The sequence below is a fragment of the Lutra lutra genome, chromosome 1 (genome assembly GCF_902655055.1).
Source record: "Lutra lutra chromosome 1, mLutLut1.2, whole genome shotgun sequence".
Taxonomy (NCBI): Eukaryota; Metazoa; Chordata; class Mammalia; order Carnivora; family Mustelidae; genus Lutra; species Lutra lutra.
Genome location: NC_062278.1, coordinates 189,220,414 through 189,247,672, shown reverse-complemented (window position 1 = coordinate 189,247,672; position 27,259 = coordinate 189,220,414). Strand labels below are relative to the sequence as shown.

The window sequence follows — 27,259 nt, the reverse complement described above, 5'->3', positions numbered from 1 at the left end:
ATATCAAGGCATGTGCAGTCTTCTACCTTTCACACTCCCCCTCCACATTTGCTCCCATCCGAGGTCCTAAAAGCCCTTCTAAAATGTCTTGCTTCTTGAACTGACTTTTCCTGATGATTCGCGACCAAGAAGTGCCTCCCTCGGGTGCATCAGACCATGAATCATGGCCTAACCCTGGAGCTGGAAGAGGTGTAAATAAGGGAAATGGGGCTCCAAGGACTGCCTGACCGCAGGGCAGAACCGAGAGGTGGGCCTTTTCCAGCTCACCCGTCGTAAGGTGAGCCTGGGCCTTCTAGACTCTCTGAAATGCCCCGTTCGTCAGCTTGCCAAAAGGAAGTTCTTGCAAAATGTTAGGAAGGGCGTTTCAGAGTAGTTTCATTAGTATCTCAATCAAGTGAGGCTCCCACAGACAATGAAAACAAACCCAAGGAGTGATTTTGGGTTGCGGGGCTTTTTGGCCTTTTTGTTTGTTTAGTTGCCATATTATTTATTGAATAGCTGATCTAAGCGCACAGTAAAATTTTCAAACTGTTTCAAAAGAGAATAAGCAGGAATATACAATGAAACCTGCAGCTTCCTTGCACTTCAGTCCCCTGGTCGGCCTCCAAGAGGAAGCATGGGCTGCCAGCTCTGAGAGATGCATTCATGTTTCTCTTTTACACAGATGCTTGTGAATTATACAGACTGTTCTAGAGCGCAGCTTCCTCAGTAATACATCTTGTAGACCCCCCATTCTTCTGACCAGCTTCAGAGTACTTCCTCTGCAGGCATGAATGAACTAACACTTATTTAGCCAATCTGCTATGGGGAGGCATTTTGGGTGTTGCCACAGGCAAGGAGAGAGCTGCCCTTCACAACACAGTGGAGCAGAAAGTTGAAACTTCAGTTAGCTTTGCTTTTTCCAAGGGACAAAGTTATCCATAGCAGGTAGGAGCCTTTTTGGAGTCAGAGTCACATTATCAGTAACTATTATAAAGGCTTTTAGCTCCTTAAGACTAAGGCATACTGATAATGATACATAATGCTACATCATTTCTGTACCAGAAGGCCAGATGTGCTTGGTTCAGGACAGGGATGGAGGGGATAGTTACATTAAGTGAGCAACTGCAAACAAGAATACTAAGGATGGAGTTTGTGCAAGAGGCCCTCAGCTGAATGCTGACACGCGCCATCTCACTGGGTCACATGCCAACCCTTTGAGGAAGGCACTGAAGTTCCCTCCACCTTAAAAGAAGAAACTGTGGCACCGTGAGAGAGTCGCGGAACAGGGGTTATTAGGAGGGGACGTTTATAGCTCGAATCTGTGACACAGGATAGCTCTGGGTTCATTCAACCCCAATCCGACCCTTTAGCAACTGAAGGGCCCACAGTGGGTCACTTAACCTTACTGTGCCTTAGTTTCCTCTGGAAAAAAAAAATGTAAACAACATCAGGATCAACTTCATAGGGTTGTGGCAGGACCCGGCTGAAATAATTAAACCTAGTGGCTTAGGAGCAAGCCAGAAATAGAGTAAATGCTTAACAGGTGGTGGTAATTCGCAGCCAAAGAGCAGTGCCTCAAAAAGATATCCCTAGTTCCTCCAGCCCTCCCTTAAAAAAAAAAAAAGAAAAGAAAAGAAAAGAAAAGAAAAGAAAAAAAACACACGCACGCACGCACGCACGCGCGTGTGCAGGCTGGGGGGAGCATGGTCCTGAGACACCAGAGAGTGAGCCATAAATACCCAGAGGCAGGGCACACTCGGGCTTCCCAGCCGCCATGAGGAACATTTTAGGTCAACGGCCCTGGACAGCACACAGCAGCGCCCACAGTGAGCATTCTCGGGCCAGGCAGCAAGCACGTGACCTGCGTGCAGCTCTTAAAGAGGACGGTATAAATAGCCCCTCTTATTAATAGAGGAGCCTGGCCGTCCAGGACCCCTGGCTGGAGGCCCTCCCTGGTGGGCTTTCCTCAGAGCTGTGGGCGGCGCAGACCGTGCGGCTGGGCAGCAGCTGCTCAAGCGTCCTCACGGCCTCCAGGGGCCTCCAACAGCCTTGCTTTCTCTCGCCAATGGGCCACAATGGACTGTGGTTCCAGACCTCCAAAATAAAACCACTGCTAAACCACGGCCTGCTGCTTTGCCAGCCTGTGGTTCTCCTCTCACCAAGGTTTCCAGACTCACAGGGAGGGCTGTGCCGGGTTTAAGAGAGCTGACAGTTCCCGGGAAGGCCCTGAACCCGCTTAATTTAGAAGCAACTGTATGTCAACTATGACTTTTTTTTTTTCTGTTCTTCAATATCCTTTCCCACCTCCCCACCCCTTACTCCTCTTTACCATCTGCCTCCACTATGGATCAGAATTCCCTCCAGGAAAGGCCCAGATTTGCACCAGTGAGAAGTTCCATTGCTCTGGGCTCCAGGGAAGTCGTCTTGACCATCCTAGTTTGACACCAGGGACTGTGAGAGGTCATGGCGGTAAGAGGCCCTCAAGGATTTGTTTCTTAATAAATAAAGCCCAGCTTGGCGGGCTATGTGCTTCCAAATGTTGCAGAAGGAAATAATACTCAGTAGCCTCACCATGTGCAAAGCTGTGGACATCACCTCCAATTTAATAATTCTAGGACCACTGGTCATGTGTTCGTACATCCACGTTGCAGACAGGGAAAAGCAGCACTGAGGCACTAAGTTACTTGCCCAATGACACAGACCGGCAAAGAACAAAACCACCACACAAATCCAGGTCTATCTACTACCAAAATTTGTGTGTTTTCCACTACACCACACTGTATCCAAAGATGCAATGTCTGTCTTCAGGCCTCCCGCACTAGGAAGGGAGTGTTGGCACCAAAGTGTGGCACGAGAGTAGACTTGGCGGGGCGGGGAGGGGTAGGCCTATTTGACCATTTGCTAGCATGCAATCCCCGCCATGCCTCCATGCCTTGGTTGCCTCGCCTGTCTGGAGAAGGTGGCAGCGACAATAAGGAGGACAGCTGTGCTAAGGACAATGGCTAGCTAAGGTCAACCTTCACGAGTGCAATATCAGAAGAAGAAGGAGAGCAGTCGTCACACACAAAACAAGGAGCTCAGGATGCGGGCAGGGGCCTCATCTGGCTCACAAATGCAGCAGGAGTTCCGAAGAGGGAGAAAATTCAAGGTGGAGCCAGAAGGGTCTATTTTATTAGGTCAAATTTGCACAGTGACCCACCTCCCGCTTTCTTGCTCCCTCCACTGGCTGTTGACTAGGGTCCTGGACAGAATATTCCCAAGGGCTCCTTCCAACTATGAAGTTCTTTTAACTTTGGAAGTTTAAACCTTTTTTAAAGACACATGGAAATCATAACCTCAATTTGGAGAATCTGGAGATGGGGCTAGGAGATGCTGGTATTTTGCCAATTGCACCAAGGGATAAAATTAAGTTTTGTTTAGATAAATCATCCAACAATGAAATCAAAGAATAATAAACAAGGACTTCTATCAGTTACATATAAGGACCTAATAGTATCTAATAAAAATCACTGAAAATAGAAGCACAAACAGGGTGAATAATTTATAGACTATCCATGTGTAGTAGGTTTTACATAAAAATTTAAGTGGTGCCTGGGTGGCTCACTTGGTTAAGTGACTGCCTTAGGCTGAGGTCATGACCCTGGAGTCCCAGATCGAGCCCCACATCGGGCTCCCTGCTCAGAGGGGAGCCTGCTTCTTCCCCTCTGACCCTCCCCCACCGTGCTCTCTCTCTCTGTCTCTCTCAAATAAATAAATAAAAATAAATACACAAAATAAAAATTTAAGTGGGACATCTAAAAAATTTTTTTAACTTCCATGACAAAGTATTCAAAAATGTGAATGTTAAGTACAAAAACTGATAGAAAACTGTAAGATGTATATACAGTTTGATCTCCAAATTCTATGTGTAGAAGTATCTATTTTCACAAAGCATTCATAATGGTTATTGTGTCTGGTGATTTGAATTAGTCTTTACTTATTTCTAGACTCTCTTAATTTCCTGCTGTGGTTATGTACGACTTACAGAGAGTTTCTTTAAAGTCCCTGTGAACTAAAATCCTAATAACCCCAACTTCTATGTTAAAAGCAGAGTTCTTGGGATGCCTGGGTGGCTCAGTGGGTTAAGCCTCTGCCTTTGGCTCAGGTCATGACCTCAGGGTCCTGGGATCAAGCCCCAAGCTTCCCCCTCTCTCTGCCTGCCTCTCTGCCTACTTGTGATCTCTGTCTCTCTCGCTCTCTGTCAAATAAATAAATAAATTAAATCTTTAAAAAAAAAAAAAAAAAAGGCAGAGTTCTTCACAGCCAAAAAGAAGGAAAGAGGGAGGCCTGATTTACAGGACCCTGCACAAGGCGGGGGACTGGCTGAGAGTGCTGATGGGAGGGGACAAGCCAGCCCTGTCTTCCATTTTCCTGCACCTGTGTTTCCTGGGGAAGTGGAGGTAGTGGGCTGGCGCATATGCTTAGGCTCAGGGGACTACCTCCCCAGCAACGGCGGGGGCAGAAGCAGGCGGGTGTGCCAACACAGAGGGTCCACAAGGTTTCCACAAGGGAGGGGACCCTCCTATCCGCCCCCGCATGTCCCCGTTATTTCCCTGGGATTCTAGTGTGCCCATGAGAAGGGAGGGGCTACAGGGAAGGAGCACAGAAAGCTGGCAAGCTTAGACTGCTGATCCAGGCTGGGTGAGAGGGCTTCCCCAGGAGCTCTTAGTCCCCCACCCCCAAATGGAAGTTTAGGAGAAAGCACTCACACTTCCTGTAGATTCGGCAAGTCCTCAAAACCAGCAGGGTCAATCTCAGAAAGTTTATTATAGCTCAGGTTTCTGGTAAAGGAAGAGCAAAAAACAATTAGTAATTAATTAATTAAATCAACATGAAACATTAAACCCCAAATCCAGAACTTTCTACTCTGCCCCCCAGACCAGGCCCTCTCCCTCGTAACTGCCCCTATTATCCCATATGTTATTTGAAGTAACCTTAGTAACACTGAGATTTACAGACAGAGCTCCTCCCCACATACATCCACAAACAAGTCACTGTGAAAATCTCAAATCACTGAAAGTAGCGAAACCCAAATGGATTTCAGTCAATGTAACTTCACCACTTAGCGACTTCTAAAGGTAAGTCAGTCCTCTATCTACATTAGAGTGTGCTGATCCAAACATTTTGCACCGAATCAGATCCCAGGCTATTCTGAATAGCATTTTAAAAATCAGTATTTTAGTAAAACATCAAATATTGCTCAGTAGTACAGAAAAGGAGGGGTCAGGAGCCGACCCTTTACTGTCTACAAATCAGTGGTTCTCAACCGGGGATGGCGTTGGCAATATCTAGGGACATTTTTAGTTGTTACAACTGCAGAAGAAAGGTGGGGTGGGGCGTAGGGTCGCTACACACATCTAGTGTGTGTAGGTCAGAGGTGCAGCTCAACAGCCCTTCACAACAATCACCTGCCCTGAGTGACAATGCTAATATTCAGGGCTTGAGAAACCCTGGTCTGAGGAAGATCTGATGATGACAATCACTAAGATGCACACTCCAAGCTGAAGGAACTGCTTAGAAAGTTGAGACCTTATGAGACCCTAATCATAAGGTTATCCACGAACATGACGCACCCATCAATGAATAAATACTGAGAGTGACGATCACACAAGAGAGGAGCTGCGGTTATGGGGAACTCATGGCTGGTCTTAACCAAAGGCAGTGAAAGCCTCCCATGCAAACAACCTTCTCAAGAAGATGGCACCTGCCGAGATCATTCAGAAGGACCTCTCTCTCCTCTCATCCCCGAGCTAGACCCTTAGACAAGAAGCAAGCAAGCTGACCTGTGTTCAGTCAGCCAAGCATCTCGGATCAGCCCTCGGGCTAGACCAGTTTGATCTTTCAGAAACAGAAATCCAGAGACGTGGTCCAAATGGGACCTTGATGCACACTGTGCCTTGCTCCCAAAACACACCCAGTCCCACGTATGCCGAAGAGGTCAGCACTATTCATCTCAACTATTAATCCCCTTGGCATTAATGCCAAGTAACGGAACTATGAATCGTGAGTTTCAAGTCTATCATTTAGGCAGCACGTAAGTGGCAACTAGCTTTTAAACTTCCTCCAGAGACATTCCAATCAATACTAACCTACAGCTGATAGCCATTTCACTGTCGACTCAAGACATTCATCTAAATAAAAGTCAGACTGCACTTGAAATTAATGGTACATCTGTGTTCAGGGCACAGCCTGAATTAAAAGCAATTTGTCCAGAGATTATGTTACTATAAAAATTGAAGGTGGTAATTTTTTAAACCACATACTGAAGTCAAGTGCGAGCTTGTCTGTGCCTGGGGGTATTTACGATCGGGTACACAGAAATCAACAGGTTAGACTTGAAAAAGAAAATCCACAAACGGAGAGAATTCTCCCACATCAGAAAAAAGACTGGACAGAATGAAATTTTCTTCTATTTTGAGAGGGGTACCATAAACAAGAGGGCTGGAAATACCGTTTCTGGGTCTAGAGATAACGTGAGTTTACAATTATCTCCAAGGTTTGCATCATCATTGGTTATGAGAGCTACTGAACTGGAGGAGACATCCAGGGAAGACTCAGAGGTGACAAAGGCAAGAGCCCTGGAGGGCAAGCAGGCAGTGTGGACGGTCACCCTGCCAGGCATGCAGAGAGGCCGACACAGAAGTACCTGCTGGCCCATCAAAAGGGGGAATTTGCTCCTGTCTCTAGAAACTAGGCCAATGAAGACCAGTCTTCATTTGGAAGAGAAGCTCAAACTCTGAATTCTTAGATGAAATCCTTTCAATTCTTAAAAAACAAAACAAACAAACAAACAAAAATAAAGTAAATCTGGATGGGTCAAACAGGCCACATCAGACTGAGGACCACTAGTTTTTAACCTCGCGTTCTGGGCCACCAACTCTTCAGGCATTAAGTTCAAAATGCAAGTCTTGTTTCTGGCTTATAGATGTGACCAGGGATGGGAGCAGTCTCAGGAATGAAATTACTCCCCTTATTCCCCACTCCAGGAGTGGTATTAGAATAAAACCATTTTTAAATTGTGACACCCCTTTGGTCCGTCGTTCTTGTAAAGAGCAGACAAAATTTACTTAAATTTCAAAAATGTTGTATAATTTCTGCTCATTGGAAAAGGGTCTTCTGCAAGCTAGTCTTATGTGGAAGCCGGACAGTACGAGGTCCTCACGCTGAGATTCCAGCAAACAGCAACCAAGATGAAGACACCTGTACGTGGAAATCTACACCCTCCCTGGGCCTGCCTGGAGGGGGCCACTTTTTGACATCGAATGAACTAGAAAAGCCATCTTATCAACAGATGAGTGTCAGAGACTGGTCTGAAGGGTAATTCTCCCAGAGCGGCCTATCAGCAATTACGGACAGAGGACACAGGCCAGAGCTCAGGTCCCCTGCAACAGCTTTGACTTTTGGCCACAGAGATGCCCAGCTGTGAGGTCTGAGCAGCGACCAGTCCTGAAACCTGCGACAAGCCTCTGACCTTCAACTGCTGTGTCAGGAAATGGGGGAAATATTTACTGCCGTCTCCCTGAAACGAAATCCTCAGAGACGTTTTCTGGTTTGCTCATCCCAGCGAGACAAACTCGCCGCACGTTTCTCTGGTGTGGTTTATACGAAACGTAAGAAGTTGCTATCTTCACCATGCTGAAGTGTGCAGCTCGGTGGCATGAAGTGGGGTCACGCTGGTGTGCAACCATTGCGACCATCCAGCTCCCCAACTTTGTCACCTCCGGCCGAGACTCCGTAGCCCGTCAACACCGACGGCCCGTCCTCCCCTCAACCCCCCGCAGCCTCCATTCTGCTTTCTGTCTCTGTGAATCGGGCTCTTCTGCAGACCTCACGTATCCGTCCTTTTCCATCTGGCTTACTTCACTCAGCAACATGTCCTCAAGGTCCGTCTGTGTTCTAGCCTGTGTCACAATTTCCTTCCTTTTTAGGGCCGAATAACATTCCATTTTGTGTGCCTGCACACACATACCCCGTATTTTGTTTATCCACGCAGCAGCTAATGGACCTATGAGTTATTTCCACCTTTCCGCAATGATCAAGATCGCTGTCATCAGCACTGTTTTTTTTTTCTCCCAGCACGATTTTTTATTGAGACGTTAACTGACAGGTCCCCAACATCATGATAGGATACCTCAGCATAATTCTTAGTTTTTTTTTAACTCTTTGACTGCTATGCTTATGGATACCACTCATTTCTCAGCAGTTAAGGGAACATGTCTGTTCAGTCCAAGAATTGTGCAGGGAGGGTTGTGAATTCTCATGTTGGGTCAGAAGAACAATCGAAGGGTTAATTAGTTTAAAAAAAAAAAAAAAACCACCAAAAAAAAAACCCTTTCACGAGGTCTCTCTTTCAGGTGGCAGCTGACACGCACATAAATTTAAAGCATCTCACGTATTTCTCCAAACACGATCGCCCCTTCCCAGGCCCGACATCTGAATGTCTTCGGCTGAAGGTTTCAGATTCTCCTGTCAAAACAATTCATCTGTCAACAGGACAGATGCTGTCAGAAGCATTTCTGCACCTTTCAGTAGCAGAGAAGGCTGGACAGAAACCTCCGGGAATTCAGTTACCGCCAATTGCAGCTTTCACTAAACATTTTGTCAGCCATTGTCATAACACAAATTTTCCCTGTTCCTCGTACAAAGGGTGCGCAGAGCTTGGAACAATCGGGCCCAGCCCTCGACATTCTTTCAGCTAATCCGCTGAAAGATGACTGTCCGGCCCACCATTTGGAGAACACACAGGAGGGACCTCTGCGGAGAATGGCTCGAGTTTTATCCCGGTTTTATCTGTGTCTGAGAAGTAAACTGTTCAATAGTGTGCAACAACAATCTGCTTGCTGAGCGTTTTTCCTGACAAAGACCCCCAATCCTGGCCCCACTGCATTGGAAGAGCTAAGTCCGTGAACAACCGAGCAGTCACCACCGTTACGGAAACCCGCGCCATCCAACCCGGTAGCCCGTGGCTGGCCGTGTGGCTACTCACCGTCACACTGAAAGTAATTAAGATTACACAAAATTGGGGCGCCTGGGTGGCTCAGTGGGTTAAAGCCTCTGCCTTCAGCTCAGGTCATGATCTCAGGGTCCTGGGATTGAGCCCCGCTTCGGGTTCTCTGCTCAGCAGGGAGCCTGCTTCCCCCTCTCTCTCTCTGCCTGCCTCTCTGCCTCTCTGCCTCCTTGTGATCTCTGTCTGTCAAATAAATAATAAAATCTTAAAAAAAAAAAAAAAAAAGATTACACAAAATTAAGAATTCAGTTCCTTGGTCATGCTAGTTCTATTCCAAGCTTGCAACCGACATGGGAAGCTCATGGCTATGGTAAGGCCCAATGCAGACAGAGGACTTGGCCATCATGGCTGAAATTTCTACTAAACTGTCCTGTACTGAAATTGTTCAGGAATTAATACATATTTTGAGTGAACTGGCACTTACGGAAGAAACTTGGATCTCAAACATAAAACCGAATTTCCTGATAATTCAAGAGCTTTGTTAAAAATGTGGTGGGAGATGGACCCTGACCTTAATATACATCCTTTAGCTGCACAAAATTCTTAACCATCCCAACAGAGGAGAGGGCATTTGAAAATTCAATGCACTAGGAAGATACTCCATAAAAAATGCCCTCTGAGAGTAACTCTATAGGCTTAATCAGTATTTACATAATCAGACCAGCATCTTCCTGGATTACAACCAGAACCACATATTACAAACTTGGCAAACACTATTCACAGCTGGCAAACAATAATTCATTGACTCCTTGGAAGCTAAGGGATAAAAAGTTCCGTTTGCTATTGAGTAAGCTGTGGTGAGGAAGTAACCCCAGCATCGTTAGACCGACGTAATGAGTACTTCCTCTTCAAATGCAAGCCTTGCTCACAGACCACTGACCGACACAGACAAAACCTCCTGCTCAGGAGAGCGTGAAACTTCAACATGACTAGGAATCCTAATTCACAGTGGAAGGAAGGGGTCCTAACTCCATGACAAGCTTCCCCTGGGGAGGGAGGTTTTTTTACTCAGTTTGGTTTCCAGGCCAACCTGTTTCCCATTACTCAACTCCGTCTGGACCCCTGAACGTCACAGTACTTTGTGTATTTTAAGCCTTTTTTTTTTTTTTAAAGATTTTATTTATTTATTTGACAGAGAGAAATCACAAGTAAGCAGAGAGGCAGGAAGAGAGAGAGGAGGAAGCAGGCTCCCTGCTGAGCAGAAAGCCCGATGTGGGGCTCGAACCCAGGACCTGGGATCATGACCTGAGCCGAAGGCAGCAGCTTAACCCACTGAGCCACCCAGGCGCCCCTTAAGCCTTTGATATTTGCTAAACTGAGTAATACAGCCAGGAAGAAAAGTGCGAAGCCATCCAATGACCCATCTGGTGAGCACTACTGAAGCACCCAGGACTAGCCTGGAAACCCCTTATTTCTTGGAAAACTGGGGTCCCAGGCGTCTTCTCTTCTGACCTCAAAAACTGTGCTTGCCACCCACTGAAAAAGGACTCACCTGCTTAGGACTCCCCGGGAAAAAGTGATTGGTCCTTTCAAAGTTCAAGGGGTGTGAATGAAGAAGAACATACAACTTGTTAAAGTTATTTAATCCCTTAATCTTTTAAGGCCATTTCTGCTGCATTCTTACCTTCTGAGAAGTTACCTGTGGTGCACATCGAGTTCCAATAAAATCACCACGTTAGGCTCCCTAGACCCACATTACAGGTTTTATGAGAATAAGGGATTTCTTTTTAAATCTACAATACTGAATGCTCTTATCTTTTTTTCTGTTGTGATGCTTTCCCCTCCTTGACCAAAAGCCACGACTGAAAGGCTGATAATATGCATTAAAGTCTTAGATGGAGAATAATAATAAAACTGCTTCTTAAATGGGAATCATGCCTCTGGCATCCTCACCCACGAATTCCCACTCGGGAGATGGTTTTGTACTTGCTGCCATCTTTCCTCAGGAAGTTAAGAAGCCCCATAGTCCCTAAACTGAGGCTTAGAAAAAGAAACACATTCTGCAAACTGTTAAAGGTAAAGTCACTCAGCTATCAACTCACTACATACAGCTCATTTTGTAACTCGGTCAGATTTAAGAAAGTAAGGAATGAATCACAGTTACTTCCATTTTTGAAAGTGTTACATTGATAAATCTCTGTGCACACCAGGCAACTCAAAAAAGAAGAGATAATGTGCTCCAGCCATACAAGGACCTCACAGTAAATGCCTGCATTTACTCCTTAAAATTGGCTATAGAAATCAGCATGGGCCTCTGAACTCTAATGCTTAACACATTATCTGACAGAAGTTACCCCTGCCTGCTTCCAGAATCCCAGAGGTCTCATATGTGCCTCCCTATCTTGATGGCTCCCACATCGTACCCCCACCCCACGGATAATTTCAATACAGTTCTAAGTCTTTGTCCTTTGGTAACCGACAGATGTCAAGTTCAAATATTCACTGTCTACAACGTATACTGCGCTGTGATAAATTCTAATACAAATGAGGGTAAGATCTAGTCTGTGACCTTACCGATCTAGTCTGTAGCCTACTGGTCAGAAAAGACTCTGAACCAAAGAATTACAGTCAAAGGCTCTGATAACGGCAAGCATCTTCCGAATGGTAGACCAGGAGGTACACTGTACGTTGGCGGTTCTCGGGCCAAGGCTGAACTGCAGGGAAATTTGTTTGTTTGTGAGACTGAAGAGTGTCTGGAGAAAAAGTTTTCACCAAAAGAATAAAAGTTGCAGCTCCTCTTGGGAACAACCGTTAGGCCAGCATTCCTGATTCCAGCCACCAGCTACACTTACTTGGCAAGGACCGCAGTTGACCATGAACCTCACTGCTCCTATTATCTCTCCCAGGACCTCCCTACTCACACGCACTCTCTGCCTCTCTCTCTGGCCCCCTGTATTTGTCATCCTTGCATGGACACCTCTGCATCCGGACGGCATGCAGAGCGGGGAAGATTAGCTGTGATGAAAAAGGTTAGTCAGAAAGAAAGACCTTAGTGCACCCTAAAGAAGAGAAAAGGAGCATGGTTTTTAAGGAAGAATGCCAGAAAAGTAAAATAAGGTGAGACAATTATGAAACTAGACAGACAAAAAGCTAAGAAGTCAAGACCTCATAGAAAGGAAAAGGGCAAGACATGAACGGTTTTAGGGCAAAGTCAAGAAGAGTCGCCTGTGTCATCAGATCACAACCCACTGGCCGGTTAAGTTAAGGGTTACATAAACCTAAACAAATCCCAGTGCCAGGTCCCCCCTGACAGTTAATCTACGGGGCCATTTAAAGTTGATTTCCAGAGGAAGAGAACAGCTCCTTGTTCATCTACTTAAAGTTCTGACCAAAAGAACCAACAGCCCCACCTCCACGGACAGTAATCAGCATCTGCTTTCTCTGACATCCCTTAACGCGGAAGACTCAAAAACCTGTTTTTCCTACCCAAATCTTAGTTTGGCTGAAGAGACAAAGCACCTGGGTGTGCTCTCATGCCTGGTTGTGGGGGTAGTCCCAGAGGGAAGTCCATAAATATCCCATAACACTCTCTCCATAAATATGGTACATGCATCATTAACCCCTAAAGATTAATTAATTGAAAGGAGGCACCCTGGCTTCACCAGCTCTGCAGTTGGTGGGTATTTCACAAAGGGAATCTGAGCAGGAAAGAGCTGCCAGCCACAGGCTGACCCTCCCACAAACCTGTCCTACAGGGAGCACCACCCATGACCACCCCAGCAGGGGAGAGGGGCCTACAGCCACCATTTGGTTTTGCTATTACAGAAGTGACTTTGCAGAGACTTGGAAATGGGGAGGGGAAGGGAGGGGTGAGGAGTCTGGTCACCTACTCTCTGCTTGATCCATTCTCTGAAAAGGGATCACAAAGTCGCCCTTTCAGAGAGTCCTCAAGCTCTAGAGGACTTTCCAAACTCATCACACCCACAACAGGATGGGTTTCCCCTTGCCAGGCATCATCCAGCACAGCAGCCCAGCCCCGCTGGGGAACAGAGGGTGGTTGCTGCCTCCCAGGCAGGCCCGCCCTGCTTCATCAATCTCTTGTCCAACATGGCCCTCCTGCCCCGAAGCAGCAGGCGCTCCGGTGGGAGCAGGAGGCTCATCCATCATGACCAAGAGGAGACAGAAGTGCAGCGAGAAGGCGTGCTCACCTCTGGTGTCACACGTAGGGGCTGGAGTTCCTTCAGTGAAAGGATGGAGGGGGTTCTCCTACAAAACCACACTCTACGAAGGCAGGAAACAGAGACTTCTGCCTCCATAGTAGTTACAAACAGGTCGGGCATGAGGCACAGGAAGTGAGGGGCATATTAATCTGGTGGATACTTTCGGAATCCTTGCCTCACCAAGTGCTCTGTGAAGTCCTCCTTTGGTCACAGATCACTGTTTTCCTATCCTAACATCTCACCTGGACCCTCGGCCCCCACCAACATCTGCAGGAGGCTGAGCTTCTCGTAGAACCATGACTGCAGATTAAGAGTGCGTGTTAATACCATGACACAGCCTTATAATTCATTCACTTTGGTGTCACGTACAGAAATGTCAACTAGCAACAGCCCATAACTGTCTCTTTTGAGTCAATGCATCACGCGACAAAATTATGTAAACATTGGCACAACCACCAACTCTACGTGACACTGTGATCAATGTCCCCTCCCAGCACACTGAAATGATTCTCCACTTAACCCCGATGGGTTTCACACATGTCGTGCCCTCACTGAGGGGCTCGCAGAGAGGAAAATAAACATTTTAACACATAAAAAACACGTAAGCCATACAAAAGTACTCCTGGTCACAAGAACAGGGTGGTCAAATTCCAAGCCTGTCTTTCTGCCAGATGGTACAGCTGAGGATTTCACTAGGATAAAGGGATAAGGGAATTCTATACCACGGACTCTGGATTCTTCAGAACTGAAACCTCCAATACTCCAGTAACATACTACTTCCCGAGCACGGAAGACACGTTCAAATATACAAAACCAACAGAAACCTCTCCTTCCCTCCCTCAGAGTCATTACACACCCTCCTCAAACCCTCTTGTCTAGGAGTTTCCCAAAAAGCAGGAAAAGGGTCAAGGCATCTGGTAGGTTTTCTAACATGAGACCAGTCAACGAAAATTTGGACAGTACACAAACCTCTTGTTAGAGAAACTTATGCCCAGAGATTTAAAAAAGAAAGAAAGAAAGAAAGAAAGAAAGAAAGAAAGAAAGAAAGAAAGAAAGAAAGAAAAAACTTCACAGTAACTACCCTCTGGACATGTAACGATCGGGGTTTGCGGTTGCTAAAAGTACAGTTGACCCTTGAACAACATGGATTTGAACTGTGTGGGTCCGCTTACAGAGCAGTGCTGTCCATGTGGGTCTGCTTACAGAGCAGTGCTGTCCATGTGGTTTCCCTTCGTTCTGATTTTCTTAACATTTTCTTTTCTCTAGCTTACTTTCTTGTAAGAACACGGTATATAATACACATAACACACAAAATATGCCTTAAGTGACTGCTTATGTCCTTGGTAGGGGTTCTGGCCAACAGTAAGCTATTAGTACCTAAGTTTTTCAGGGAGTCAAAAATTAGACACAGATTTTCGACCGTGCAGGGGGTCAGCACCCTTAACGGCCTCCTCCACTGTTGAAGGTCAACTGTATTTAGAAGGGTGATTTTAGGCAAATATACTTTTGGGTTACAAAACAGCAATATATAGTAAATTGCCTAACTGTCTCCCTTAAAAGGGAGAAAGAAGGAAATGAAAGCTTTCTTTTTTAAGCAAATACATCTGTACAAACAACAGCTTACCTTAGTGTTATCAGCATCTCTTTCCTCCCCCCACCCGCACACACTCACACACACAAAATTTAAGGGACAAATGACATAAGTGGGTGTAACTACCTTCCCAGGCTAGAGCTGCTCATAAGGAAAATCCTTCTGGGAAGCCAGAACTTCCCAAGGGTATGTGCTGGAGTCCTCGATCAGCTTCCACTGGAACATACGTACATCTTTCATTTTTCCAACTGAAATCACACCCACCCCTCACTAATGTCTCTGACATCTTTGTGCCTCTCTGAAGCCCACGCACCCAAAATTGATAAGGCAAATGAAAATTCTAGGTGTACCTGCACTTAACCACAAAACCCTACATTACAGAGTGATTAAGTCTAAGGTTCCTTCAAATATTATCAATATAATATTCTCTTCTAGGTTTTCAACATCGTCTTCTGGATTTCAAAATATTCAAATATTATCTTCTGGGTTTACCTTCCCTTCCTTTTCTGGCTACCTCAAACTTAAAAATGAAGATCTCTCAGACACAAAGAACAGATCCCTGGTATTAAGTCAGCCAAAGTCAAAAAACTGAATTTACCCACAACTTTTCAAGGATACAACTTGTTGTATTACAGGGAGGCGCAAGAGTATCTCTCACTGAGTATTTAAAAGAAAACGCAGTTTTAAAAGGTCAGCCGCCTGACTAACAGTTAAGTCGCTGACTTTATTAGCTAGCTTATCGACTTGGGACCTCGTTCTGTCAATTTTTCCGTTGGGCTTTTTCAAGTTTATGTGTGTCATGAAGTGCCTGGCTGAAGCCAAAAGGCAAGTTTTTTTTGGTTTTTTTTTTGTTTTTTGTTTTTTTTTTTTCTCTCTACGATACTAAGATGCCATGAAATGTGTAAACTTAAAAGCCCATCTGCATAGTCTTCCTGGGGCCGTGAGTACTTCTCCAGTCCCGGGGCTGAACAGCTGAGAAACCCAAGGTCAAGGTGCACCAACCACCTAGTCCGGCAGCGTGCACGGTCCCACACTGACTGCTTTCTGCTATTAAAACAGGGCACTTCCTTTTCACTGAAATTTACAAGCACAGAGAATCAGATGATGCCTGTGACTTCCATCTTTGAACACACTAAAATTTTACTATGTCAAATGGGAAACTGGCTGTGGAAATGACAGAACCATCGTACTTTTCACTTCTGCTGCTTTTTTTTTTTTGACTCCTTCACCAAGGCCTCTAAAAAGATGCCTCACCTCGTCCACATGGTCCGTCTACACTCAGCAGGGCCCAGGACACCGTAACACAGCGAGGCCCTGCATCCGTCTCCCCACACCTCCCCCCTCCACTCCAGCCTCTGCAGTTCCCGGTCCTGGACTCCCAAAGGTGTGTCTTAAAGGGTGGGTCTTAGCGATAAAGGCCACTTGCTAAACTCTACTTCAGTCATATAATGAATACTGGCACCTGCAGGAAGGAAGTCTGTTTTTAAAGTGAATCACGACCAATGGTGATGAAAGCCCTACCGATAATCGATAATCGATGGTTAAGGGACTCCCCTTTGCAGCACCAGCTACAGGCTGGAGAAACCTCGGGGGCACCACATGTGCCTTCAGATGCTCCACAGCCTCTCTGTGTGCTAGCGAGAGGTAAGAGCCATTCTTCCACCATTACTCCTTTTTAAAGATGTCATCAAACGCAGCTTGGTTAAAATCTCTGTTCATTTTGCCCTAGCCAGGTAACTCCTATCAAGGCTTCCTTCTAATAAAATAAGCTCATCGCCTTATTTTTGGGGGGGGGGGTAGAAACTCACAGGGAGAGGTTGATGCTCCTGCATACTTGACATTAACAAAACTGGCACCACTAAGCCCTCTTAAGTTAGAGGGCACAAGATACAGGATCAAACCAGGTATGGTTTGGGGTGTGGCATAGTTGGCTTCATATGGTCTTCCTCCAGCTAAGACTCCCCATGCTAGCTTTCCCTTCTCCTCACCTCCCCCCACACTCTGTTCTCAAATACGGTCAAAGCACATCAAAGACCCTCCGGTCCCAGGCCGGGTCCAGACAAGCAGACAAGCCACACAAGCGTGACGCTGCAAAAGAGCACCCGCCTCCTTGACCTGACACCCACTCTACGGTGACTGATAAACCAGAGCAGGACTGGGTTCAGTTAGGTTTAAGCTTGCACAAGCACAAAGAGAAAAACCACCCACTTTCAGACCCAGAGAGCTACAGCAGAAAGCACCTGCACAAACCCATCAGGGTGGTTTATAAGGTCACAAGCACCTCCGAAAAGATCTTTTATTCCTAGGGCCATGGGACCAATGGTAGGCCTGCCACACTGCTGGTGTCAATATTTATCTAAAACCCAGGTATTCATGATGGTATAAACCAGGCACTTTTTCAACTTACTCATTCACGTAATTTACCACTACAAAGCCCCTAAACAGAGATGCATTTACAGCTTGAATTTCTTTTCTTCCATTTCCATACGGGAGGCTGGCCATGGGGCCCGCGGTCTAGGTCAGCAATAATCCTGGCAGTTTGAGAATAAGGCGCTCAGTGTATTCCAGTATCAAATGTCATTGCACCTGAGGACAATAAAGAGAGGGAAAAGGGAAACAAAGCACCAGCTCTCTCCCTTCCCAGGGCATGCATGTTTTCTGCACTGCAAATGAGCAAAGCCTAGACCTTGCAGTAAAGTAATCGAACTCCTAGAACCACGCCCGGGCATTTCTGAGGGTGACTTACTCGCACTGCAGGATTAATCCAGCAACCAATTCCCAAAGGTATGCAATGCCCAAAGTAAGACATCTGCTACTTATTCGACAGCCCTGTCTGGTGGGCTCCAATCTTCCTTCTCTTCACCCTTTACAGAGTCTACGTATCTGAACCTCCACATAAAGGCCTATACACCATTCCCCTTCCTAGGTAAAAGACAGAGGGGTAACTAGTCTATTTATATAACCTTCAGACCTCTGAAAATAGCTGTGCATTGTAGAAAACAGGTTCACAGATGGGATTCCTCCAATCTCTTCCCTTCGGAGTCCTTAATTAAATCCCTTCTCTGCAAGGGACGCTAACTGCAGCTCCCTCCATGGGCTGTGCTGGCTTCTTCCGATGAGACACCCTGCTGTGCCGACTTCAGGCTTTCATGAAGTCATGCCAAGGAAACCCAGGCCTTAGACAAAGATGGCTCCCTCTCCAGGAACAAATTAAAGAACCTGCCTCAAAGTCCTCTTGCAAAGTTGCTGGGAAGTGACAGACATCTGAGGCCAGCTACCCATGATTTACTGAATCTACTTTTCTGACCCAACATACACAATTCTTCCCAACAAGACAGGTATCCCTACCAACCCCCTCACTAGGATTCTGGTTACTCCACACAGTCCGATAAACATGATCACGGAGCGATCTGCCAACAGGTTGCAAATCACTTTGGCTCCCTCTGAAGCAAAATTACGAAGGCAAGTGATGAGCTCTGATATACGATGCACGTGTGGTCTGCGAGGGGCCAACATTCCTACCTCTGCTTTAAATATGCCTGCTCAGTGACAGCGGGCCAGCACACTGAGCTCCAAATGGTGGCAGCTGAGGGTGTGGTCAGTTTTATTTTTTTCTTACACAAAAATATACAGGATACTTGAGCGGCTGGTATCTCCTCATGCACACCAAAGTTAATAATTCACAAACCAACTGACATTCATCAAGGATCAGAAAATGTAAAGGTGGTTTGTGCAAACACTTGTGTTCTGGCTCTTACTTAACAGCCGGTTTATTTAACTGAGGGCTTCTGTTGCCATCAGGAGCAGGCAGTACCTCAAAATGTTACTTCTGGGGGCACCTGGGTGGCTCAGTCGTTAAGCGTCTGCCTTCAGCTCGGGTCATGATCCCTGGGTCCTGGGATCGAGCCCCACATCGGGCTCCCTGCTAAGCGGGAAGCCTGCTTCTCCCTCTCCCACTCCCCCGCCTGTGTTCCCCTCTCTCACTGTGTCTCTCTCTGTCAAATAAATAAGCAAAATCTTTAAAAAAAAAAAAAATGTTATTTCTGACAGTAGATGCACTCTACCCGGGAAACGCGGAGCTTCTGAGTTTCACGTTATCCAAACTCCAGCAATTATTTCCCTCTCAGATGGAACAGTTGGACAATGCTCGTAAAGCAAAGATAAGGGACAAAATTGCCCTAGTTCGGTACTTTATTGTAATCAATGCTCTCCCATTTCTAATCCCCTCCTGATGGACTCTCCCTGAAGCCGCCCATTACAGAAGGGGCACTCATGGCTGGGGCCACGCTCATCCTAGCGGCAGCCTGGATCTCAGACCAGACAGTCTTCTCTCCATGAGGAGGACACACCTCCCCCAAGAGGAAGGCCTGATTCCCTCTGCCCTCAGACTTCATGTTCCCCATCTCTCGTTCTTTTCTCTGTTTTCTTGTGTGGGTGTGCACATGCGAAATTATCAGGTTATTCTTACAGGATGTAAAGTACCAACTGAAATTGATTTTACAAACAGAGAAACTTAAATGTGGGCCCACGGTTTCCTGATCTTGGAAAATACAGTTTTAAACATAATTTAACAGTCTGAGATGTCATGAAATAATACACGTTATTTATGTGGTAATAAGACATTCTTAGAGTTTGTAACAAATTTTGACACCAAAAACAGTAGTGCTTTTTGTTTATAAATTATGAGAATGCCCATGATACTAAGACATTAATAGTATACTATTAGTATTACATTATGAGCATACTGTGATACTTAATACTGCTGATTTTTTTTCTTCTAGGATACTAATTTTTTGAGTAGAGTTGACACACATTCCACTTCTGTTTCTTGATCTCACTCAGCTTCACCCTCTCTAAAATCATGTGCTGAGTATGGGGGGAAAGGGAGAGGTAATCTGATGAAGTCTTTGCCAGCCTCTTTTTGAGTGTCTGCACCCTGATGCAGGACAGAAGGGTTCCCAGTTCTCGGTTGTGGTAGGTTTTCAACCACAGGAAAGGAAACCTCAGAGGTCTGAGTTCTGTGCACAGCCGTGGACCTACTACAAACAGGTGACCACGACTTACCGATTTACTGACCGCAGGGTTTACCAATCCCTGAGAGCTCCATGGCCGAGTGCCCCGTTCAGGAGCCTTGTTAAAGAGGTTACACATTAACCACCACGCATCTCAAGCAAGATCCTATCACCTCCACCATCTCCACACCTTTCACACCCTGCCTTTGAAAGGACTTCTTGGAAATGGTGCCACAGAGTTTAAAATAAATGCAGACGGGTCCGTTTTTTTTGGTTTTTAAGAAACGGCTACTTTCAGCACATGCAGCTGATCCTTCAAAGGCACCAAATGAACCCCCAGGAGGGAGAAAATAACACCCCATTGAAGAGATGTGTAGGTTGGCCAACCTGTGGTTATTTCTACAAGTGCGTGTGCGCAGATGTTTCAAGGACACAGGGAAACGGTGCCTGGGGTAATTCACTCGGCAGAGAAGATGGTGGTCACTCACCTGGGTGTGGAAGTTAAAAAACGCACAAATGCTCACTGAGCACCTGCTGGGTGCTGGGAATGGTGCTGGGCTCTAGGACCATGCTGTATACTCTGGCCTCTCACCACAAAGAGTTTACAATCTGGAGGAGGTAGGTAACTAGAGATGTGCTCTGAAGGCTCCCCCTGAATGAGGCAGCCCTTGTCTGGGCGTTCTAGGAAAGCCCTCTGAGGAAATGTTTAACCTCAGACCGGAAGATAAAGATGAGTCACGGAGGACAGGATGAGACCACAGGCAAAAAGCCTTGAGGAAGGAAAAGGTTCTGTTGGGGAAGCAACTACCCAGTCCTGTCTGGGCGGGAACTCCAGAAAGCCCCTGGTCCCAAGTAAGCACCGAGGAGGGCAGGAGGAAAGGGAACAGGGGCTCGGAGTCACACAGGCTTGTGGCTGCGCCTCAGGGAGCACCCCCGCTCCCGTCCACCGCAGCCACTCTCACACTGAGGACTCCAAAACCAAGTCCCTCTCAGCTTTCAAATGCAGACTCCCAGGTCAATGGAGGAGTGAGAGAACACGGAAGAGCTATCTAGATGCCTAACAGGGCACCATCATGTAACCCCTATTTCACCTGCTTAGAGACAGCCGACTGGCCACTCTACCTAAAATCAGAGGCTCGCCAACAGCAGTGCTGTCAAATTTTCCAAGCTGTACCCGGAGGCCTTCTCTCATGGTTCCCCCACCACCTGGAATCCCTGCCTCCCTCCACTTGGCTCATCTAGAATGGAACTAAAGAGTAGGAAATTAAAAACAAAAAACAGAAAATCTGATCCTCGACATCCAAGCCAAAGGCTCTAAATGCTTACAGAGATTCAGTACTAACTCCCAAATAACTCAATGAGCCCCCTCTCTCTGGTTTCTTGTAAAGGAAACCCTCCCAAGGCCTCAGCTTCCTTTCCCATTAAAAGCCACCAGGGCCAGCGTTTTCAATTAGCTGTGTCAGCCCACCGCCCCAAAGCCGTCCAAGTTCAATTTGTCTTCCCTCCCCCAGCTTCCGGTTGCCACCAAGCACTTCACACCTCCCTATTGTAAACCCGTCCAGAGCAATTACCCTGCCTGCCTTTGAACAGCTTCAATACTGCATTTCTGTCTAATTTATAGCTGCAAAGTCCTGTCGGCAAAGGCAGGCTTGCCCTGGAGCAGAGGAAATGCACAGAAAATATACTTGGCTATAAATGTATAGGCACAGCAAGTTTCCTTAGGTTACAGGTGGACAAATTCTCCTGTTCAGGGTAGAGAACCCTGTGTGTGATGAGGTTCCCACAGAGACCCCCCCCCCAAAATCTGGATGCAACACAAGAATGGACCACGGTTCTGTTCTTTTACATTTTCTCCTCTGCCTGGGATACAAACCAGGGGGCAAGTAAACCAAATAGGCCAGGAAAGTATTGCCCATTATATTTCTACCCAAAGATCTTAAATCTTTAAAAAGTATTAAAAATGCAATTTATCTCACCTAAGGAAAGTGACACAGAGAAAAGCATGTCCGCCTGTGCAAAACCCCAAACCATTCAAAATGGTACAACCTCTCTCTTTTTAAAATGACCCAATTAAAAAGTGGGCAAGGAATCTGGACTTGCTCCAGGAAAAAAGACAAACGCAGAAGATACTCTGCATCACCCGTCATAAGTAAAATGCAAATCAAAACCACGAGGAGATATTGCTTCACACGCACTAGGGTGACGATCATTAAAAAGACCACAACTACTGGTGAGACTGGGGTGAGAGCAAACTTTACACACTGCTGGTAAAGGGCACAGAGTCCCTGGAAAACCTAGCAGTTCCTCAAAAAGCTGAACACATTTACCCTATGACCCAGCAATTCCACCTTAGGTATACCTATACGCCAAGGCAAATGAAAATACACATTCACACAAAACAGCACACCAACGTCACAGCAGCATCATGCAAAACAGCCAAAAAGTGGAAACAACCCACAGTCCATTAACTGATAAACTGATAAACAAAATGTGGTATATCTACAACATGGAATATTATGCAGCCATGAAAGGGAAAAATTGCTGACACATGCTATAACATGGAAGAACTCTGAAAATATTCTGCTAAGGGAAAGAAACCAGACCCAGAAGGCTGGTATTGCACAATTCCATTTATATGAAATGTCCAGAATAGGCAAATCCATACAGATAGAAAGTAGGCATTGCCAGGGGAGGGGAGGAAGGGAGAAGAATAGGGAGGGACAGCTAGCAGATACACAGTTTCACTTTGGGGTGATGAAAATGTTCTGGAATTTGTAGGGATGGCTGTACAACTCTAGGAATATACTAAAAACCCTGGATCCTATCTCAGCTCAGGTCTTGATCTCAAGGTGGTAAGTTCAAGCCCCTGCACTGGGCATGGAGGCTATTTATAACAAAACACCCTGGATCCTGTCATTTCAAAAGATGACTTTCATGGAATTTAAATTATAGCTCAATAAAGGCTTGCTGCCTTATCAGGCTTTCAAAATTCTAATCTGAAAATGCCAACTAGCCACTTCTATACCACAAAAATGCGAAAGTAATTTTCCAAGTGCTGGTAGATAAATGGAGTGGAGAGCAGGCAAAAGACCCGCATTTTGAATGGTAAAGCCAGGATGCCACCTTCAAAAATCCCTCCCACCTCGTCAATCCTTTCTGCTTCCTAAACTGTACTAGACTCACTCCCCTAGCTCTGCTCATGAATTCATCACAAGTGGAAAACCTCTGTTGGAGTGAATGCTCCCGCTGAAAACAAAGTCTCGGGATTTCGAAAGAGCATTTTTTTGTTCTTCTGAGTAATTATTTAATAAGGCCATGGAGAGCAGAGTTCCCAATGGCCAGCCATTCAAAAATTAAGAACAAGCCAGAAGGCAGGAAAAAATGTGCCCCAATGGGGAGAAGTAAATTAGTTAGATTAAGATGAACATCTAATTGATGAAGGTCTAACCCCAGGCCGGTTTCAGAACCATAGCACGCTATTTCTGGAAAAGTCTCTCCAGTGGAAAGGTTGGAAACCATACGTTTCAATTTTAGATTAAAATTAGTTGAAGATCACTGAAAGCTGTTACAAATGCCCAAGGACCCCTGCATGCCATCACCCCACAGGTATGCTGGTCATTCCTGGCCAGGAGCACATTCCCTAGATCTCAAAGTGCTATCTTCGCCAGCAAAGATGCGGTTAACTGGGAAGTCCGAAAGTCTAATGCGGCCTGGATTCTAATCGACATCAAAGAGATTCCCGTTGCCCCCACTGTGCAATAAACTTCTTTCACCCAACATCATTCACACTTTCAGAGTGCAAAGTTCACTCTGATATTGGTGGCTTTCTCACTTTGTAGCTTTTTTGGCAAGTGCCCCTTGGCCTGGTTGTTCATTAATATATAATCAGAACATTAAAAGCATTGTTTCACCTTCTAGGGAGTCTGTGGCCAATTTAATAAAGCTGACCTTGTCCCCAGGGTGCGGGAACCACCTTGCCACGGGCAGAGAACCCAAAGACGCCCCAACCGGAGGGCACGCACAAGCGTCTCTGCTCACAAGCACACAGAGTGAAGTATTTCACAAGATGTTTCTGGTATTCCTACATGGCAAAGGGATAAGATTAAAACGCTTATCTCACCACAGAAATTGACCTGGCACTTCAGTTCCTTTTAATCCTTTCAACACCAAATTGCTTCTTACCTTGCAAACCCTTCCAGGAGGGAGTGATAGCTGGGGCGCCAAGACAAACCAGGGAGAAGGGAAGTCCTCCGCGCCGTCAGGCCGGCTCTGAGAACACGGGTTAGGGCGCTACTTTTACTTTTCAAATCAGACACACACACACACACACACACAAATGACAATTCACTTTCAAGACCATGTTTACTTTGCTGAAAGCCACATTCTAAACACGGCCTCGTTTGTAGGAGGGAAGCAGCAAGCTTGTTTATGCTCCAAGTAGGTTTGACAGAAAAACCACATCAATTTGTTTTAAAATAATTTCCATTTGCTGGAAGCTGTTCCTGAAGGGTTCTCCGCCACGCTACTCTGCTCTGATTCCTACCAGCTGCAGGCACTGGGCACGCCAGCCACAGACGGGGCAGCTCGGGCACGGGCAGGCAGGCTCTGCAGGGCTAGAGCAGTCTGGGGTGACTCGTGGCTATCTGCAAAGCCACCCCGTCGCTCCCCTCCAGAACACATTTGGTTGAAGAAGAATACCAAAACATTTCCTAGGTCAGAATCCAAAATCTGTGACATGCCCACACAGAGCATGGCTTTCTCTGTGGTGACACCTGGGCGAGAGAGGCTTTTCAGTCTCTCAGAAACACATCATCTCCAGAATTAAGGATCTGGATTAGTGTTCAAGCCCAGAGTTCACAGCTGAGGGCACGAAGTTCATTTATTTGGCTAAATGAGTATCAGAAAAAGAAGGAAATTAAGAAAGGAAATGTCTATGAGTAACATATGTACAGATCTTCAGCCTTATCATCCAAAGAAATGGACATTAAGATAATCCAATGCAATTTTCCTGTATTAAACTGGTGTACAGATATAGGAAAAATAAAGCAGCATCTAATGTTCGTGATGGTGTGGGGGGAATGGGCACAATTTCATATGTAAATTGGTGACAGTACCAAAAATTTTAAGAAGTTGTATATCCAGAGCAATATGAATTTAGTAACTCAATCTAAGGAAATATGAAACATATAAGCATATGCGTATAATGATGTTTACCTCAGTTTAGGAAAAAACTTAGATGTCTAATATCAGGGAAAGCTGAACTATGACTTCCAACTGTATTTTTTTTAAGGATTTTATTTATTTCACAGACAGAGATCACAAGTAGGCAGAGAGAGAGGCAGAGAGAGAGGGGGAAGCAGGCTCCCTGCTGAGCAGAGAGCCCGATGTGGGGCTCCATCCCAGGACCCCGAGATCATGACCTGAGCTGAAGGCAGAGGCTTAACCCACTGAACCACCCAGGAGCTCCATTAAACTGTATTCTTAAAAAAATGTTTAATATTAGAGAAAATATTTGTGACACTGAATCTTTTTTAAAAAAAGCAGAATTACAAATGTATAGAAACCTTAATTTTGCATTAAAAAATAGAACTCAAAATAGATATTCAACCACAGACATATTCATATACCAGAGTGATCATGTTTATCATTCGATAATAAAATCAATTATTTCTTTTAAATTTATTAACATATAATGTATTATTTGGCCCAGGGGTACAGGTCTGTGAATCATCAGTTTTACATAATTCACAGCACTCACCATAGCACATACCCTCCCCAATGTCCACGGTCTAGCCACCCTATCCCTTCCCCCACCAACCCCCCAGCAACTCTCAGTGTGTTTCCTGAGATGAAAAGTCTCTTATGGTTTGTCTCCCTCCAATTATTTTCTTCTGTTGTAGTTTCCTCTTTATTCAATGAACCTGTCTACCATGTGTCACCAGAAAATCAAAAGTAATTAAAATAAAAGCATGGTAACCAGACTATAGGTCAATAGTAGAAAACCCTGTTAACATGAAACCACGGCCCTTGACTACCACAGCTTACTGGGTATACAAGGGCCTTCCTACAAGATCTCGATACCATTAGAACAAACATTGGAGGCAGAGCTCACTGTGCCAAACTCAGCTTTCCCCACTACCTCTTGTTAGCATCTCCAGGAGACTGCCTACACCTGAGGTCCATGCAGTAAGGCGCCAGATTTAGAAATCTATCTGCCCCAAGTCTCCTGCCATGGAAGCTTCTGTAAACCCAAGTTGCTAGTTTGGATTGAACCACTAAGGGCATGGTAACCTGCCCTTCGTGTTCTCACAACTCACTCCTGTCAAGGAGAGAAGCCTTTTTCTCTGCCAGCAAGAGGGAGAAAAACGACCTTGGCCTAACCACCCTTTTTGTCAAAGTAGAGGTCTTTGGAAAGTCAAGAAGAGCCAAGCAACCAGACCAGCTGCCTGGCCGGGGCTCAGCATAAACTAAGCAAAATAACCACAAGGGGAAGGGTGTCTAGACAGCCTCAGTCTAGGTAAGAAACAACCCTATCCTCAGTGTCAATTCTCAAAAAATAGACTCCAAACATCAGCTCTAGCAAAAGAGCAGAGGAGAGACCACGTTGACAGTTGGGAAATGCCTGTGGGCTCCCTCGCCAAACAAAACATGGAGGACAGCAGCCGGGTTTGGCCCACCTGCTAAGGACGGCCACCAGAAATCCGGAAGGGAAGCAATGCCTGGGGACCCCATGTGGGAGAGAGGCCACATGCGGTGCCCAAACTGAACAGGAGTTTCGGTAACAACACTTGGATTTGGGATTTAAAAGTCACCTTCCCACAATAGAGGGGCAAAAAACAGTTGACTCTTACTGGGGTTCAGAAATTGCCTATCTTTTAACTTCAACTTTCCATTCTTCCAAGTCTCTCAACACTAATATTTGGTGGGGAATAGAGGATACTATCAAACAGACAAGGTATATTTAGAAAATGTACAGACAGATGAGCCCCTGGGAGGATTAAATTATCCTAAGTGCTTGGAAAATATATCTCTATAGGATTTATAGGACCACATAGAAGGAACACCAGCATAGAATGAACACCAGTGGCTCTGTCTACATCAATATCTGCATTCAACATACAAGGTGGGCCAGATTCTAGAAATACAATGGTAGGTCAGACATAAAACCAGCCCCTGCTTTCAGGAGCTTACAGATGAGTGGGGAGTCAGAGGGTAGTCAACTCAACGCTTCTCTATAAAGCACTAGAGAGTTCTCAAGGCAGAATTCTAACCCAGCAGGAAGGTCAGAAAAGGTTTCCAAGAGAAGAGTCAGCTAAGGTGGGATGAGGAGGAGTTGGCAATGCAAAGAGGGAAGAACATTTCTCCAGGCTGAGGGAAGAGGATGTGAGAGATGGGACACAGGTGGTATTCCAAGGGCATGGAAAAAGTCCCACGTGGTGGCCAGGACCCGTAGGAAGAAACAATGAAT

At 45.8% G+C, this 27,259-nt stretch overlaps 1 protein-coding gene across 2 annotated transcripts in view; it reads right to left on the bottom strand.

The window, feature by feature from the left end:
* Positions 1-27,259, bottom strand: part of LRIG1 (leucine rich repeats and immunoglobulin like domains 1) — a 110,159-nt gene that overhangs the window by 67,337 nt on the left and 15,563 nt on the right. For both annotated transcript variants that reach the window (XM_047747200.1, XM_047747192.1), the window contains exon 2: positions 4,731-4,802. In XM_047747200.1, coding sequence (XP_047603156.1) covers positions 4,731-4,802 — 72 coding nt within the window. The remainder of the gene's footprint in view (positions 1-4,730; positions 4,803-27,259) is intronic.